This window comes from Artibeus jamaicensis, unplaced genomic scaffold (assembly GCF_021234435.1).
Source record: "Artibeus jamaicensis isolate MK-2021 breed Jamaican fruit bat unplaced genomic scaffold, CSHL_Jam_final contig_1998, whole genome shotgun sequence".
NCBI classification, from domain to species: domain Eukaryota; kingdom Metazoa; phylum Chordata; class Mammalia; order Chiroptera; family Phyllostomidae; genus Artibeus; species Artibeus jamaicensis.
In genome coordinates this window covers 15,712,781-15,729,748 of record NW_026521407.1, presented here as the reverse complement: position 1 = coordinate 15,729,748, position 16,968 = coordinate 15,712,781, and the positions used below count along the sequence as shown (strand labels likewise).

Here is a 16,968-nt window from a genome sequence, read left to right as displayed (position 1 = left end):
CATTTCTACCCTTTTTTGAAACTGAGAGAGTTTTGGTCCTCAAGCACTGTTTTATACACTTTTTTTTTACCCACAACAAGGCTTGTTGGTACTTTAGTACAGATAGGACTAAGGAAGAATGTGTACCTTTATTCCCCTTTTAAAGGTTTTAGGTCATAAATTAAAAAACAGTAACCTTAGGAAAAAAATGTTTATTCAAAATGTTTCTTCGTAAAAAGTACTGGAATGAATATGCAGACAAGACATTTAGAAATGATTCTTATGCTTTAGATAATTTACTATCTCAATTCTAAGCCTGCCGTGGTCAAGTCCTCCTGAAACATCGTCATTTAGGTGGAAGGCTGGCCTCATGGGAAGGGATTTTTACAGAACTGAAAGGAAGCCAGATGAAGCCTAGATTTGAAGCGCTCAGCTTCCAATTCCCGGAAGAAAGCATCATCGTCATTCTGTGTGATCATGCGCTGCAGTTGTTGGATTTCTTTCTCCATCTGAGACCTCAGCTCCCTCTTCACCTTATACAATGTCTAAAAGAGAATTCATGTCATCCTGCCATTCACAACATACACCCAGGACCTCTCCATCTTACAGCTTATCAAGTTCCTGCAATAATTTTAATAATTTAGTAGTAGCTCTTACAGAGGCCTGAATAGGTAAAGTTAAAATGGGATAAACGTTTGGACCATAGATGGATCAAACATTTACTAGTATTCTCTCCATTTTCCTTAAGGTGTAATATAATTGTTTTCTATTTCATAAAAATGTAAATAAATGATTTTTATCTTGTTAATCATTACCTGGGCCTGCGATTTCTCCCTGGCTTTGAGTTCTTGGTGTTCCTGTGATATGGCTTCTGCCAGCAATGAAAACTGTTTATAGAGAAGAAAAAAAGGAAATGTTTTACTTGTCTGTAGTCTAGATATAACAGTTCTTATACTTACTGTTCAGAGCTTAAAATCTTTAATTGAAGTAGGGCAATACAGATTCTCTACTTTGGTCAAGCACTAGCTTATTTTATCTTAAATTTCAATCTTGAAAAATGGGGTCAGTCTAACTTGTACAATGACAAGTCCTGAATTAATAAGTAGAGATTTACTGTTCAACAGACTAAGCGGACTTTGACAGGATGGTCAGTATTAAGCACATCAGAAGGGAAACAAGCAGCAGTGAGCCCACCTGGTCTTTATAGTAGTTCTCCATTGAGTCCAGTTCATTCTGGTGCTGCCTCTTTTGTTCATCTCGCTTTTCTTTGGCATAGTTTCTTAGGTCTCGCAATCTTTGCTTTTGAATTTGTAAACCTTCTTCAAACAGTTTCTTAAATATCTGTCAGTTATTAAATCAGAGAAATTAAACTTTTATGGAGGAATATAATCATTTTGCCAAACTGGAGGAATATACTCATTGTAATCAACAAAGGATTGTGAAGAGATATAATTCACATACCATAAAGTTCACCCTTTAAAGCTGTGTAATTCAGTAGGTTTTGGTATATTCAAAGTTGTGCAATCATCACCACTAATTTCAGAACATTTTCATCACTCCGAAAAGAAACCCCACCCCACCAGCATCCATTCCCCATCTGCCCTCACCAGTCAACTGCTAGTCTATTTTCTATAGATTTGCCTACGTTGGACATTTCTTATAAATGGAATTATATACTATTGGACCTCTTGTATTTGACTTCTTTCACTTAGCATATCATGAAGGTTCATCTGTATCATAAGATGTTTCAATACTCCATTCCTTTTCATTGCCAAAGATTATTCTACTGTATGGATATATCACAGTTTGTTTCTCCACTCATCAGTTGATAGCATTGGGTTGTTTCCTCTTTTTGGCTATTATAAATAATGCTTCTGCAAACACCTGTGTATAAGTTATTTGTGTGGATACATGCCTAGGAATGAAATTGCTAGTTAGGGTAGCTCTATGTTTACCCTTTTAAGGAAGCCCCAGACTGTGTTCCAAAGTGGTTGTATCATCTTACAACCCCATCAGCACTGCATGAGGGTTCTAACTTCTCCACATTCTTGCCAATAAAAACAACATTTGTTGTTTTCATTTCAGCCATCTTACTGGGTGAGGGTGGTGTCTCATTGTGGTTTTGATTTGTATTTCCCTAATGACTAACGGTGTTTCAGCATGTTTCCTATAGCCCAGAGATTCTTTTCTTTCAGGAAAGATAATCTAAAGCAGTCGTGTAAACAGGGCAGGAGCCCCAGAGCAGAAACAAATGGTGCATCTATACTCGTGCGTAACTGAAAGTGATGTGGTTACCATTTAACAAGCAACAGGAAAACAAACTGTTCAAAAGATATGGATGTGCCCCCGTGTTCTCCACTGATTAGTAAGAATTCTTGATCAGAGAACTGCTTCTTAAAGCTGTGTATTCATTAGCCAGCCATGTTTAGTCAAATTACTTAACCTCTGAAAGCCTTAGTGTAGTATTCCACTTCAGAGTATTCAGCCCAGTTAACTATAATTACCTTAATGTTTTACTTTTTACTCTAGGGATGAAATTTATTGCCACTTTATAATCCCCAAATATTAAGCATTTCAACTTGATTAGGATGAGACAGCAAATACTTTTTGGAAACACCTCAGAGCCCATCTGTCCTGTGGTGTTCTCCTGATTTTATGTGGAAACCTAGGTCATCTACTCACACCTTATGTTCCTGTCTGTGATAACATGCTCCCGAATCCCTAAACCAGTTGTGTGGGACAGGTCTCTACATGCAGGGATCAGAGGACGTTAAAATGAGGGCAGTGGAGATGGAACAGACTGGGATGTACTATGGGGGTAATAACATGAGGTACAGCCAAGTCTGAACTCTCATAGCCAGCATTTTCGGACTTGTATTTGAATCTTAGATTCAAATTGGGACAAGAGTTATAAACAAAGAAGGTGGTCCTAAAAGGTAAGACAAAATTCACCTTCTTAACAGAATTAGCTAGAAAAGCCATACTTACCATTTCTTCTCGGGTCCTCATTCTCATCATTTTTGCACGCAACTGAACTTTATAATCATCGTAATATTTTCGGGCACGAACAATCTGCTGCCGATTTTCTTTTATTTTTGATTGGGTCAACTTCTGCCTATGAATGCGGTCCTTGAAGTCTTGCTAAGAAAAGGAAAGGGAAAAGAGGAAGAGAGACTCCAGCTTTCTCATCTGCCCCACTCCCCATCATGGTGTCTTGGAGCAGTAAGCCAGGTATGGAGGACCCGTGGCCCACTGCCTGGGCGCGGAGTGTGAAAGACTGTCAGCCCCCCAGGAGTCCTCTAGCCTTTGGTAGGTTGCACCAGTCCTAAGAGCCAGCCCAATGGGCTCCCAATGCCACAGAGAGGAGCAGTGACCTGGGGGACCTTAGGATCTCATCTCCCTGTTCCACCAGGGCATCACCTAAGGGCCACGCCCAAATGCCAGTGCAGAAGGAGTAGAACAGTGGCACTCTGACTTATAAGCAAAGTTTGAGTTACTAAGAGTATTTACCGGTAGGTTGAAGCTAAGGAAACTAGATAATATCTTCTTACAAAGCAGTGAGGGTAAAATGAGGGCATGTACGTAAACCCCTCAACAAGGCGTTCAGGCACGTTTCCTTTCCCCCACACCCAAGTAGTGCATGCAGTGCCTCAGATGGCTTCCACTTCTTTGGAACTGTTTGGGATTAGAGTTCACACTGCTCACCTCTACAATGAACCAAGCATTTTAAAATCTCTTACTCTGGCATATTGTCTTTGACCTCTGTACTTTCCTCTCATTATACTCAATAGAGTATAATGTGCTATGTACGATTCTTTATCCAAATTATAATGGAGGTTGGTCACATACCTCAGCTCTCTATTTGGGACCTGAGAAAGATGGGAGAGGACTAAAGCACTAGTTATAACCATGTGGTACCACAAAAGGGCTATGTAAATACAGACCTGTTTTAAAACCTTGCTGATTACTGATTGCGGTGGGACTCAGGGCAAATTAACATCTCAGAGCCTCAGGTTTTTCATTTCACAACAATGTCTCCATCATGTTATAGTAAAGACTAAATGAAACTGTACTGTAAATCACCTAGCACCTTCCCTACTCAGTGGTCTTGGTTCAAGTCCTAGATGGCACAGGTGCAAACACAAGGCCCGTGGGCCGAATCCGGCCTTCCACCTCATATTATCTGGCCTGGCACCTTGTTTCTCCCTGGCAGCAGCGCCAAGCTCTCGCTTAACTGTTAAGGAGTAGTTACATTGATACAGTCCTAAAATTACATTCAGCCCTTTGAAGGCAACCTTGAGGCCCCCAGTGAAAATGACTTTGACACTCCTGCTCTATAGGCAAGCGTTTGAGGTAAGTCTATGGGGCTGTTGTCCAGCTGGTACAAATAAAAGTAATTAATCAAAATTATAAACAAAATTATAATACCCAATTTGCTCTTGACTTACCAGTCTCTTGTTATGTTCATACTCTTTCTTGACAAGTGCAGCAAGCAGCTCATGCCTTCTTAAGGCTTCTTCTATCTTTAAGGGGGACAACCGGGAAGGAGGTTAATAATGTTGTTCCCTAAATTCTCAAGGACACACTCTTTCCCTTTCTGGTTTATATTCCTATGCTTAAAATTGACAGTCAACTTACTTCATCCTGGAGTTTCTTCTTTGATCGATTTTCTCCATATGCATCTTTTTTGAGCTGTTCAATCTGTGCAATTTGCTGTTTCCACATTTTACTTAGTGTTTGGCCAGAAACATAGAGAAATGGAAACTGCTCGAGCATCAGGGGCAAGAAGAGACTGTGTTCATTTACTTTCACTGCAAGATTTAAAAAAAAAAAAAAGATTTTTATCTGAGAGACTTACTGAAAGCTTTTAATAAGAACTCATCTCACCTTCGTAAAAGATCAGAGCTTATCTAAGTGATGCGGTTCTGATCCTGAAAAGAACAATTCTAAAAATATGTTATTACTTTTGCATTCCTTCTTTGATCAGAGTAAGCCACTTACTAGTATGGATGAAAATAAGCTCAACAGTTCTGATTAATGACAAGCAGGTCTTGTGAAGTCCGTCCTAACTGCTCAGTTGACTCTGTGCCTTGGGTGGGTGCTCTGTGTGTGGCCAGACTCCTCAGCCCTACTGGGAGGCAAAGTCTCTGTCTGATGGGATGTAGTTAGAAGGCCAGCAGTCTTTGAAAATGCACCCTGGCATTTCACATGACCTCATTTTCCTTGTAACAGGACTCTCAACACTCACTGGCACCAATTGTCAATATAACAGGAGCTGGACAGGCCATCTGCTTGCTTTGGCTCATCCATCTGGTTCTACCAACTTCCCAGAAACAAAGAAAAGGCAGCCAGCGTAAGTTAGTAAAGCTAAAGCTGGAGGAGCAGGTAGTGGCCCTAGTATTCCTTCCGTGCCAAGATATAGGCCTTCCTAAGATGATACTGAAGAGTTTTAAATAAATGTCTTACTTAAAGAGTCTTAATCTCTTTACAGAGATCTAGGGTATGGCCGTGATAAAAACTGGGAACTTTCTCCAGCTAACTGGTGGATGTTAGTTTTCAGTGCTGTGTCCTTGGAATGTAGCACACACTTTCAAAGGGTGCCAGTTTTCCATAAAGTACAATTTTGTGGTTCTTACTTGGAACTACTTTATTTGGCTTTGGCAAGCCACCTCTTGGACTTGGAGTTGTGTTTCTGGAGTAAATCTTCCAGGGTTGACTACGTTTTGGAGTTCCTTTATGACCAGCTTCTCTGTATATTTTTTCCTTAGAAGCAGGTATAAAACAGAATAGAAATAAGAGGGAGATCTAGTAACTCTTTCAGACATCATCTTAAATATTACATATTGACAAAAACAGCTAATCCCCAGCCAAACCACCTTACTTTAGATTTCTAAAACCTGGTTAGTATTTACCTACTCTAAGTAAAAAGAATCTTTTGACTTCTGGAATCCTTTGTAATTTGAAAAGTGCTGAATTTTTTTTTTTTTTAATTTCAGTCGACATAGTCCCACACCCTAAATACAACTACAAATGTTTTGATGTACTTGTTTCTTTTAAAATCTTCATGGAAAAAGTTGTCAAAGATCTCAAACAATGTTTAGTTGTAACTGTACTGTACTTTATATCCTGTTTTGTTTATGAACATTTTAGCATAAATTTCCCCATGCTTTTATCTCCTGCAACCATTCTTTTGAAAAGTAATGGAAACTTATGCTTTGGGTTTCTTCCCACCAGGTACATAAAACTGAGATTTCCTGTCTTCTCTTACTCCCTGTAACTTGTCAAGCCTGGACTCTCTTTTAAGTCCTCAGTGAACTGCTAAGCAACAGAACCCCTTAAACACTGAGAGAAATTTTGGCAGGTAGGAAAAATGCTAGTGTTCTTTGGTACCATGTCTTGCTACATTTAAGCAACTTGGGTACCCTATGAATAAGAGAAAAAACCCACATTATGAATTGAAATCCTGACTTTTTCTAAAGAGCTAATGATTAAAGGCCCTACTGATTCTTCTTTCCTTTAAAAAGTTCATCTCTCCATACTTTTCACTGATCTGATCAAGCGGCATCACAGTAGAGACTTTTACCCACTGTTTCCTCCTCATCATTTATTCCTGGAGGTCCAATATTCTCTTGCACTTTATTTCTTCTTAGTTCCCTTTCAAATGCTTCAGTTATTGCCTATAGAGGAAAAGGCCATATGATGTTTAGTTATAAGAAATATATATACAAACCAAAATGAAGGAAGAAAAATCACCTGAGATCTGCCATTGTATTCACTTTTTAAAAAGTTCCTTTCAGGCTCTATATCGCAAATTTATGTTATTTCATGGATGTGTACTTGGGACATAAAATGAAATTCTATATAATATGTGTTTTTGTTCTCATGGTTCTTGTAATTATTTTGATACTCCCTTCAGTAGATACTACATGCTATTGTAAGACGTACTACAGCAAAGCAATGAAATGTTCTAAATTTACATTACACTTTAGAATCCCTACTCCAGAGCAAAGTCTTCCTAACTGCCTCCTCTCATTCCTGTCTTGGGCACTTTCATCCTATCTGTAACTTAAATAGCTGGTCACATTTAATCTTCCTCAAATACTACTCATCTCTGAAGCGCTCCCTGAAAATATCAACCCTTATCTACTGTTTCTTTTTTTAAAACTTTTAAAAAGATTTTATTTATTTATCTTTAGAGGGAGAGAAACATCAATATATGGTTGCCTCTTGTGTGTCCCCTGCTGGGAACTGGCCTGCAACCCAGGCATGTGCCCTGACTGGGAATCGAACCACGATCGTGTGGTTCGCAGGCCCGCACTCAATCCACTGAACTACACCAGCCAGGGCTATCTTAATTCCCTTCAGTACTGGGCTATATCTGACAAGGTTAGTGCTCTCAAAATTTTGTTGAGTACACATTTTATGCTCCTTAACTGGGGACATAAAAGCTATGTCACATAATTTTCTCAGCCCAAGAATATGAAACACATTTTAGCCTTTACAGTATGTTCACTGGAGAATTTGGCTGAAGGTAAATGGTACTGCTCGCTGCCCAATGGTAGTCAAGAGATGGAATGTACCTTTGCTTGGAGTCGGCGGATATCTGTTTCTTTTGGCTTTCGCTGCCTTTTTCTTTCCATATGCAACTGTTTGTTTTTGTTAACTGGAGATGGAGAGAGTGAATGAGATCGGTACGTTGGCTTTCTATGCACAGCAAGTCCTACAACACAGAAGAGACAAATACCATTAGTTCCTGACAACCAGAAACGTTAAGTCAGAAACCAACAGTTAATTTTCACCAAATGCAAAGAGAGTGACTGTGAATGTGTCAAGTATACTCTAAATGTACTCTCTCCTATGACTAATTTGTATTTGTATTGTTTAGTCACACCAAGTAAACAGACAAATGCATGTAAATGTGCACTCGTTCAAAGAAGTACTGAGGCTCTATATTCGGCTTGGGATTGAAGACAGCAAAGTGTGGAACTGGAATGCCAGCTGTACACAAAAGCCAATATTAAGTGCGTTTGGTGATAGAGGAAGAAAGAAGATGTTAAACCATTTGAGTCATACTGTCTCCTATCTTTGTACATACCCAAATCTTATTCTTATAAAGCAGTGTAGTTATAAGCAAAAGTTAACATAATTTAGCCTTTTCTAAGCAGTCCTGACTATTTCCTACTTAGACACCTAGCCCTCCTAACTCCACAGTGTGTAAGAGATATAATAAGTCACTTCTCTCCACAAACCTTTTTGTGTTCCACTCTTTATAGCTGTGCTTGGGCATCTAATAGTTGTAAAGAGGGGGACTCCATGCCTTTTTGGAAAAGTGGAATAATTTAACATACATCTAAGGTCAAGAAACTTAGTTTGATACCTTTCTAAATAAATTTTCCCAGAGAATTCATATTTCCCTGAGCTTTTTTCTTTTCACTGTCTTTTAATTCAAATTTTAATTCATTTCTAATTCTGAGATATTAAAAAAAACCAAATTGCACAATCTATTTAAAATGTTGTTTTTAGGACATTTTTACTATAGCCACAATATATTCTTCTTTAGAAATAGAGCATCTAATTTAAATAACATTTTAATTTACAGTGTTTTCAAAACTGGATATTATATACATGTGTATAGTAAAGAAACATAGGTTACCGGGTTAGGGTTCCAGAGATTAACTGAGCCAAGTGCAAAGGAACAGAGATGAAATGAAAAATATTCTTGAAGCAAAACAAACCAAAAGGAAATAGTTCACAAAGTGTTAGATGAGAAATACTACTTCTAGAGAAACATGGATGGACAAAGTAGATAAAAGGGAATGGGAAAACATGCAGAATTCTAGCTGGTAGAAGGCAGTATAATTACCTGAATTTGAATAGATAGTAGGAAGTACCTGCAAACCACAAGCTCATGCATTGGTAACATGAGTATGCGTATACACTGGTGCAATCACTTTGGGGGAAATTTGGCAATCATGCTAAGTGTACACCCTGTGATCCAGTAATTCTAATAGATATGGGTCCTAGAGAAACTTGCTACCTGTTATTTATTGCAGAATTGTTTGTAGTTATGAAAACAATCTACATGTCCTACAATAGGGGAAATGGTAAGAAATACATATGCAAACACAAATAAGGTAAATTGTAAGACTAGTTACATAATAGCTGAAGGAAATGAATTTATAAGTATCAACATAGATTTTAAAACAATGTTAAACAAAAAGCAAGTTGCTGAATAACAATCTTTGAAAAACATAAAAGCATTTAGATAGGTAACATACAGACTGTTAAAGTGTAAAAACAGGGATAAAGGTTCCTGTTTAAAAAATGGCAGTATCGGAGTGATGTCAGTATCATGGTGGAGTAGGGAGACCCCTATGTATTTACCATTGAATTTACAACTAATCAGACATCTATAACCCAACAAAGGTTTCTCTGTTCAACACACTACCATGCCTGAGAGATAGGCACATTTGGTACATCTGGAGGTGGGCGTAGTGGAATGTGTAAGGGAGGCAGGAAGGGGGTAAGGACAGGGACAGTGCCTGCAGATGCAGTTCCCAGCAGCTGTGTCTGAGCCTGTGATCCAGCTAACAGAGTCGCAGTGGCGCAGAAGGGGTGCGGCTCACACACTACAGCCTGGCAGAGGGTGAGAGGGGCAGAAGCAGTGCCTGCACCTGAGAATCTGGCTCCTTCCCCGGACTGCAGCAGAGCCGTGAAGCAGCAGTGGAGACATATCTATAGCCTCAGCCATAGGGAACCAGGTAGCAGCATGGCAAGGTAGCAAACCCAGCTAACCCCAACATGCCACATCCCACCCACCATGATGGTGATGCCTGGAGACCCAGGTGACACAGCTGAGACACGTAGCACCCCAGTCACCCAGGTGGAGACTCCTACAACCACAGCAACACCCCAACCAACCTCGACCCCAGAGTTACAAAGCAGCAGAGGTAAAGAGAAAACACAAACTTGTATTATAGCACCATCTACTGGAAAACAAAAGAAAGACCTAATTATTAGCCTACTGAATTGTTAAAATCAGGACTGTACCTATGTAAGAGAGGTGCTCACTATTTCAAGTCTGCCAGCAGAGGAACAACCCATCAAGCACCACAATCAAAGTAACAGGTAACAGAAAGAAAATGGTAATTCTCTAGAAACCAAATTCAAAGTGATGGAACATTGTCATCTATTTTATTATTTAAAAAATTATTTATTTATTTTTAGAGAGAGGGGAAGGGAGGGAGAAAGAGAGAAACATCAATATGTGGCTGTCTCTCACATGGCCCCCCACTGGGAACCTAGCCCACAACCCAGACATGTGCCCTCACTGGGAATTGAACCAGCCACCCTTTGGTTCTCAGCCCGTCCTTAATCCACTGAGGTACACTAACCAGCCAGGGCATTATTATTATTTTTTATTGACTGATTTTAGAGAGGAAGGTGGGGAGAGAGAGAGGGAAAAAAACCATCAACTGGTTGCCTTCCATATGTGCCACAGCTGGGGATTGAACCTGCTACCTGGGCATGTGACCTGACCGGGAATCAAATGGACTAGCCAACCAAGCCAGAGGCATGTGACCAGATCGGAACATTGTCATCTAAATGATAAGACAACTGCCCTGACCAGGTTGCTCAGTTGGTTAGAGCACTACCCAGGTACACCAAGGCTGCAGTTTGATCCCTGGTCAGGGCATGTACAAGTAGCCACCAATGAATGTATGAATCAGTGGAACAACAGACTGATGTTTCTCTCTTCCCCCTCTCCCTTTACTCTCTCTAAAAATCAATAAAAAATATTTTAAAATTACTCCCTGGCTGTTGTCACTCAGTTGGTTAGGCATTATTCTGCAACTCAGAAGGTCACTGCTTTAATGCTGGTAGGGGCATGTAGGTTCAGTGCCCTGGGGCGCACATGGAAGGCAGCCAGCTGAAGTTTCTCACATTGATGTTTCTCCCCCTTCCTCCCTCCTTTCCCTTCTCTCTAAGTCAAAAATAAAATATTAAAAAATGGTAAGGCAATTCAAGGCAGTGTGCATGCGGAAGAACTGAAGCCACAGTGCCAGGGGCTGGCTTGTGTTCGCTACTTTCAAACACGTAGCAGTGTTCATGCTTTGAAAGCACAGCATGTGTGTGTCTTTGGTTATCTTTCAAGTACAGTCATCCACGTTGACCGCTGAAAACAACTGCTCCTCCACAGGGACAGGTTGTTCAATACAAACTTGTAGACACTAGAGAAGGCATTAGAAAAGTAACCGTAAACAATAGGCTTGAGGGAAGAGAAGCTGCTGAGGCCACGAAATAAGTGAAGACTTCTGAGTGGAAGCCCAAGATTTTGTTCAGTCAGTTCTCCAATCATTCGGCCAGTGTATTCTAGGCACTCTTCATGCAGGACAACCATCCACCAGTGAGACAGACCATGCTGGCCTCAGATTTGAGTCTCAGTTGGGTTTAATCATTTAGTGACTCTAAGACCTTGGATAAGTTTTGTCCTTGAGCCCCATCTTATCTGTAAAATAGGGATAATACCTTCTTGACTTGGGCATTGTTACAGTTAAAAGTGAGTTCTTGCCATTCAACAAAGATAATCTGCTAAACCCTGCTGATGTCAAGGCTGAATGTTTGCCTTTAGGTTGGAAGACTTCCCACAGTGCCCTTGTTAGTTCCTAATGAGGGCAGAGAGCCCAGAAGGCCAGCACCTAAAGCCCTTAGTAGCTTTTCCCCATCTTCTGAAAGCTGAACCCCAGAGGGTTTTTCTGAGCAGCAGGAAAAGGCAAAGCCTGCACCTGCTTTCTTTTCTTCTGGGTCGGTGCTTTAGCTCTGAGCATGAACTTGGCAAAGTTTACAGCCAGCTGCGAGCACAAGTGCACCTAGTGCCAGGTACTGTGTGCCTTGTGATGTGACTGTCTCCATCCTCCAGGGCTGTCAGCCTTGCCCTGCACCTGTGCAGTACTCAGAAAGCTTTTTGGACTGACCTCTGGCTCCTTCCTCGGACCCCCTGGCCTCCTGACTATTGGCTCCAGATGTTGGCAGCTAGCATAGCCTGGGTGGTCTAGGGACATCAATTTTTAAATTTGATTCTAGAAATAACAGGCCTCCCTTAAAGTTTGAAAAGGCTAATATAAGATAATAAAAGGAAAAAACATTTAAAATAAAGTGATAAGAGAATTCAAAATAGCAATCATGAAAAAACTTGACAAAATATAAGAAAACTGAGAGGCAGTTCAATAAGCTGAGGAATAAAATTAATGAGAAGGAGTACTTAACCAAAGAGACTGAAAAAGAACCAAACAAATTCAATAAATGAGATGAAGAATGCATTAGAAGGAGAAACTAAGAAAACAATACCATTTGCAATTACATCAAAGAGAATAAAACACCTAGTAATAAACTTAACAAAAGAGATGAAAGATTTGTACACTGAAAATAAGATGAAAGAAACTGAAGAATATAAGAAATGGAAAGATATTTCATTGTCATGGATTGGAAGAACTAACATTGTCAAAATGTCCATATAACTTAAAACAATCTACAGATTCAATGCAATCCCTATCAAAATCCCAATGGCATTTTTCATAGAACAAAAAACCCCTCAAAGTTCTATGGAACCACAAAAGACCCCAAATAGTCAAAGCAGTGCTGAGAAAAAAGGAACTAAGCCAGAGGTATCACACTCACTGATTTCAAACTACACTTCAAAGCTGTAACAATCAAAACAGTGTGTGACTGTCAGAAAACAAGACACAGAATTGAGAGCCCAAAATAAACCCACACATATATGGGCAACTAATTTACTACAGAGGAGCCAAGAACACATAATACAATGGAGAAGAGAAAATTTCTTTAATAAATGGTGTTGGGAAAACTGGATAACCACATGCAAGAGAATGAAACTGGTTCACTATCTTACACGATACACAAAAATTAACTCAAAACAGAGTAAAGACTTGACTGTAAGACCTAAAAAAATAAAATGCATAGAAGAAAACATAGGCACTAAGTTTCTGACATTAGTCTCAGTGGTGTTTTTGTGAATCTGATTCCAAAGGCAAGGAAAACAAACAAAAATAAACAACTGGGACTAATTACATCAAACTAAAAACCTTCCACACAGCAAAGCAAACCATTAACAAAACAAAAAGGCAACCAATGGAATGAAAAAAGACATCTGCAAATGACAATTCTTTATAAGGGGTTATATCCAAAATACATAAAGACTTGTACCGTATTTTTCAGACTATAAAACACTTTTCCCCCACAGATGTGCAGGGGAAAGGGGGGTGCGTCTTATAGTCCAAATGTAGCTTTACATTTACATTGGTGATATTTATGTTACTAAATATTTTACCACATTTTTTGCTTCAAAAATTTTTTCCCTATTTTCCTTCTCTAAAACCTAGGTGTGTTTTATAGTCTGAAAAATACAGGTCACTCAACACAAAATTCAACTGAAAAATGGGCAGAGGATCTGAATAGTTTTCTAAGGAAGACATATGAAAAGATGTTCAACATCACTAATTACTTGAGAAATGCAAATCAAAACCACAGTAGCTATTACCTCACACCTATTAAAATAGCTACTGTCAAAAGGATGAGATAGCAAGTGGTGGAGGGGACAGGGAGAAAAGGGAACCCTTGTACACATCGGTTGGAATGTAAATGGAAGACATTATGAAGTTTCCTAAAAAATTAGAACTACCGTATGACCCAGCAATTCTATTTCTGGGTACATATCTAGGAGGAAAATGAAATCGCTTCAAACAGATATCTGCACCCCCGTGTTCACAGTAGTGTTACAGCAGTCAAGGCATGGAAACAACCTAAATGTCTTACTGGCAGAAGCAAAATAAAAAACGTGAAATATATATATGCAAACACATACAATGGAATATTATTATTCAGTCATAAAAAAGAAGGAAATCCTGCCCTTTGTGACAACATGGATGGGCAATGAGGGTGCCGTGTTGAATGAGATTTGTCAGAGAAAGATAAATGCTGTACGATCTCACTCATATATGGAACCTAAAAAACAAACTCACAGACACACAGAACAAACAGACTGGCGGGTGCCAGAGGTGGAGACTGGGGGTTGTGCAAAATGTATGAAGGTGGACAAAAGGCACAAACTTCTATTTGTAAGTTCTGGGGGTTTCTGGGGATATATGTACATTACAGTGATGATAATTTAAAATACTGTACTTCATATTTGAAAGTTGCTAAAAGATAAGATCTTAAAAGCTGTATGTTAACTAAACTTACTGTGGTAATCATTTTCCTATATATGTGCTGTATACCTTAAATGAACACAATTATAAATGTCAACTATATCTCAATAAAACTGGAAAGAGAAAGTAAACAAACAAAATAAGAAAAAAAGTGCCAACTTTGGGAGTAGTTTCTCTGATGAAAGAAAAAGAATGGACTGTGGGGAGGACAGACAGAATCTTTCAACACTTCCTTCAACATAAAGCTGTAAAGCAAATATGATTTTTAACATCTGCTACTGCTAGTGATGAAGATACAGGTATTCGATACTATTTTTGATCATTTTTATATTTCTGAAGTATTTTAAATGAGACAGCCAGTCATTACAAACCCATGAAGTGCCTAAGTGGCTTCCTACCCTGTCCTCATCCTGGCCAATCGGGGATAGGGAGGTACCTGGCCTTCGCTTCTTCGGCCCACGCTCCATGACGCTGTCACTGTGCTGAGAAAGAGTCTCATTTCCACTCTCCACCTCTTCGCTTCTAGTATCTTCTTCTTTGTGGTCAGTTTTTTCTTTAATTCGATCACCCAAGGCACTTTTTAACATCTATCAAGAAAATTCAATATCTTTTCACTGATTTCAGTAGAATACAAGTTGGAAGGAGTAGACAGACATAACATTTAGCAAGTTCCCCCTGATAATTAGGTACTAATAACAAGTTAATACTTATGCATGTTTAGTTTCTACAGAGTGTGTATTGGTACTATGGACTATTCAGTTTCAATAAACTTTAGAGTGAGTCATGTAAGAATTTAATACATTTATTCAGTGATATCCCCAAACTGCAATACTGTATTTTGTGAGAATCAGAGATCCATCTAATTTTATAACAAATCCGTCTTTAGAGACAAAGGGAAACTACATAGATGTATCAAAAGATAAATGGCTTAATGTAACTTCCTGTTAAAGGATTAGTTTTCATCAGAATTCAATAGAAATTTGAATAAACCTATCAAAATTGGTGATAACATGAAAGGTTAGGATTCTCATCATATGTCCTACCTGTGACTTATGGACCATTTTCACAGCAACTAAAACACAAGTAGTTTTCCAGTTTCTTAGCTTAATTTCACTTTCAATTATAAGATCACTTAAATGCTAACGAACTATGGCAATCACAATATATATAAAAACAAGACTTGCCCAGTCTAGTTCAGAGAGCCGTTGAGAGAGTTTCTCTGATACTGCATGTAATTCCTGTTCTGTTAATCTATTTCTTGGCCTCTGGGAGAAAGATGAATCCCAGGATGAGACTGCAGCTCTTTCATATCTGTAATAAAAGTGACCATGTGACATGTAGGTAGCTAAGTGTATATTACTTAGTTTAAAATAACTGTAATATGTGCTTTAACAAATATCTCATACTGGTTTTCACAGCTTAGTTTAGAGAGTATACTCTGACCCTTCAATCCCTTTGCCACAGACTGTAAACATTAGAGCCTGCAGTGATGTTACCTTTTTCCTTTGGGAAGCTTCCTTGTCCTAGGGCCTTTGACTTGAGTTGGATATGTTTCCTGTTTGCTATCTTTAGGCAACTTAGAAGTTAAGAAACCTCTGTTATCTGGTTCCTATTGAAAACAAAAGAGAGTTGATTTAAAAAACTACAAAGACAACACATAAAATAACATTTTGGGTGTGGGGGAAGGGGAGGATCTGTTGCACAAAGCTAGGTACTTTTATTCTCCATGATCTATTTTTTTAAAGGAGTATCAAAGTACTCTACTGATCCCTGATACCAAAGGAATGGAGCACTGTCTGTAAATTTGTACTCAGAGAAGAAGTGTGGCTCAGGATGCCATTCAAATACAAAGATAGGTTAGATGTTCACAAATATGAAAATTCAGGGATTATGACTACATCTGGACAATGAAAGAATGATCAAATCACAAGTAGAAATTATTTTTTAATATATCTTATTGGTTATGATTACAGTTGTCCCATTTTCCCCTTCACTCCCTTCTACCCTGCACACCCTCTCCCACCCACATTCCCCGCCTTTAGTTTATCTCCATGTATCATACAAGTTCTTTAGCTTCTACAGTTCCCATACTATTCTTACCCCCTCCTGTCTATTTTCTACCTACCTTCTATGCTACTTATTCTCTGTACTTTTACCCCCTCTCCTCCTCCCACTCCCGTTGCTAACCCTTCTTGTGATCTCCATTTCTGTGGCTCTATTCCTGTTCTAGTTGTTTGCTTAGTTTGTTTGTGTTTTTGTTAATAATTGTGAATTTGCTGTCATTTTACTGTACATGTTTTTTAATCTTCTTTTTCTTGGATAAGTCCCTTTAACATTTCACATAATAAGGGCTTGGTGGTGATGAACTCCTTTAACTTGACCTTATCTGTGAAGCACTTTATCTGCCCTTCCATTCTAAATGAAAGCTTTGCTGGATAGAGCAATCTTGGATGTAGGTCCTTGCCTTTCATGACTTGCAATACCTCTTTCCAGCCCCTTCTTGCCTGTAAGGTCTCTTTTGAGAAATCAGCTGACAGTCTGATGGGAGCTCGTTTGTAGATGACTGTCCCCTTAGCTCTTGCTGCTTCTAGGATTCTCTCCTTCATTTTAATCTTGGTTAATATAATTATGATGTGCTTTGGTGTGTTCCTTTTTGGATCCAACTTCTTTGGGACTCTCTGGGCTTCTTGGAAGACTATTTCCTTTGCCAAATTGGGGAAGTTCTGCTTTAGTGTTTGTTCAAATAACTTTTTGCACTTGTTGC

General features: G+C 39.0%; 1 protein-coding gene across 2 annotated transcripts in view; it reads right to left on the bottom strand.

Annotated features, from left to right (window-relative positions):
* Positions 1-176: 176 nt before the first annotated feature.
* Positions 177-16,968, bottom strand: part of CEP95 (centrosomal protein 95) — a 37,621-nt gene continuing 20,829 nt past the window's right edge. For both annotated transcript variants that reach the window (XM_037127958.2, XM_037127959.2), the window contains 12 exons: positions 15,701-15,813; positions 15,389-15,515; positions 14,641-14,791; positions 7,560-7,699; positions 6,567-6,656; positions 5,616-5,742; positions 4,618-4,790; positions 4,428-4,502; positions 2,968-3,120; positions 1,174-1,320; positions 795-866; positions 177-524 (listed from right to left, as the gene is read on the bottom strand). In XM_037127958.2, the coding sequence (XP_036983853.2) occupies positions 348-524; positions 795-866; positions 1,174-1,320; positions 2,968-3,120; positions 4,428-4,502; positions 4,618-4,790; positions 5,616-5,742; positions 6,567-6,656; positions 7,560-7,699; positions 14,641-14,791; positions 15,389-15,515; positions 15,701-15,813 (1,545 nt within the window). In that variant the 3' untranslated portion in view covers positions 177-347. The remainder of the gene's footprint in view (positions 525-794; positions 867-1,173; positions 1,321-2,967; positions 3,121-4,427; positions 4,503-4,617; positions 4,791-5,615; positions 5,743-6,566; positions 6,657-7,559; positions 7,700-14,640; positions 14,792-15,388; positions 15,516-15,700; positions 15,814-16,968) is intronic.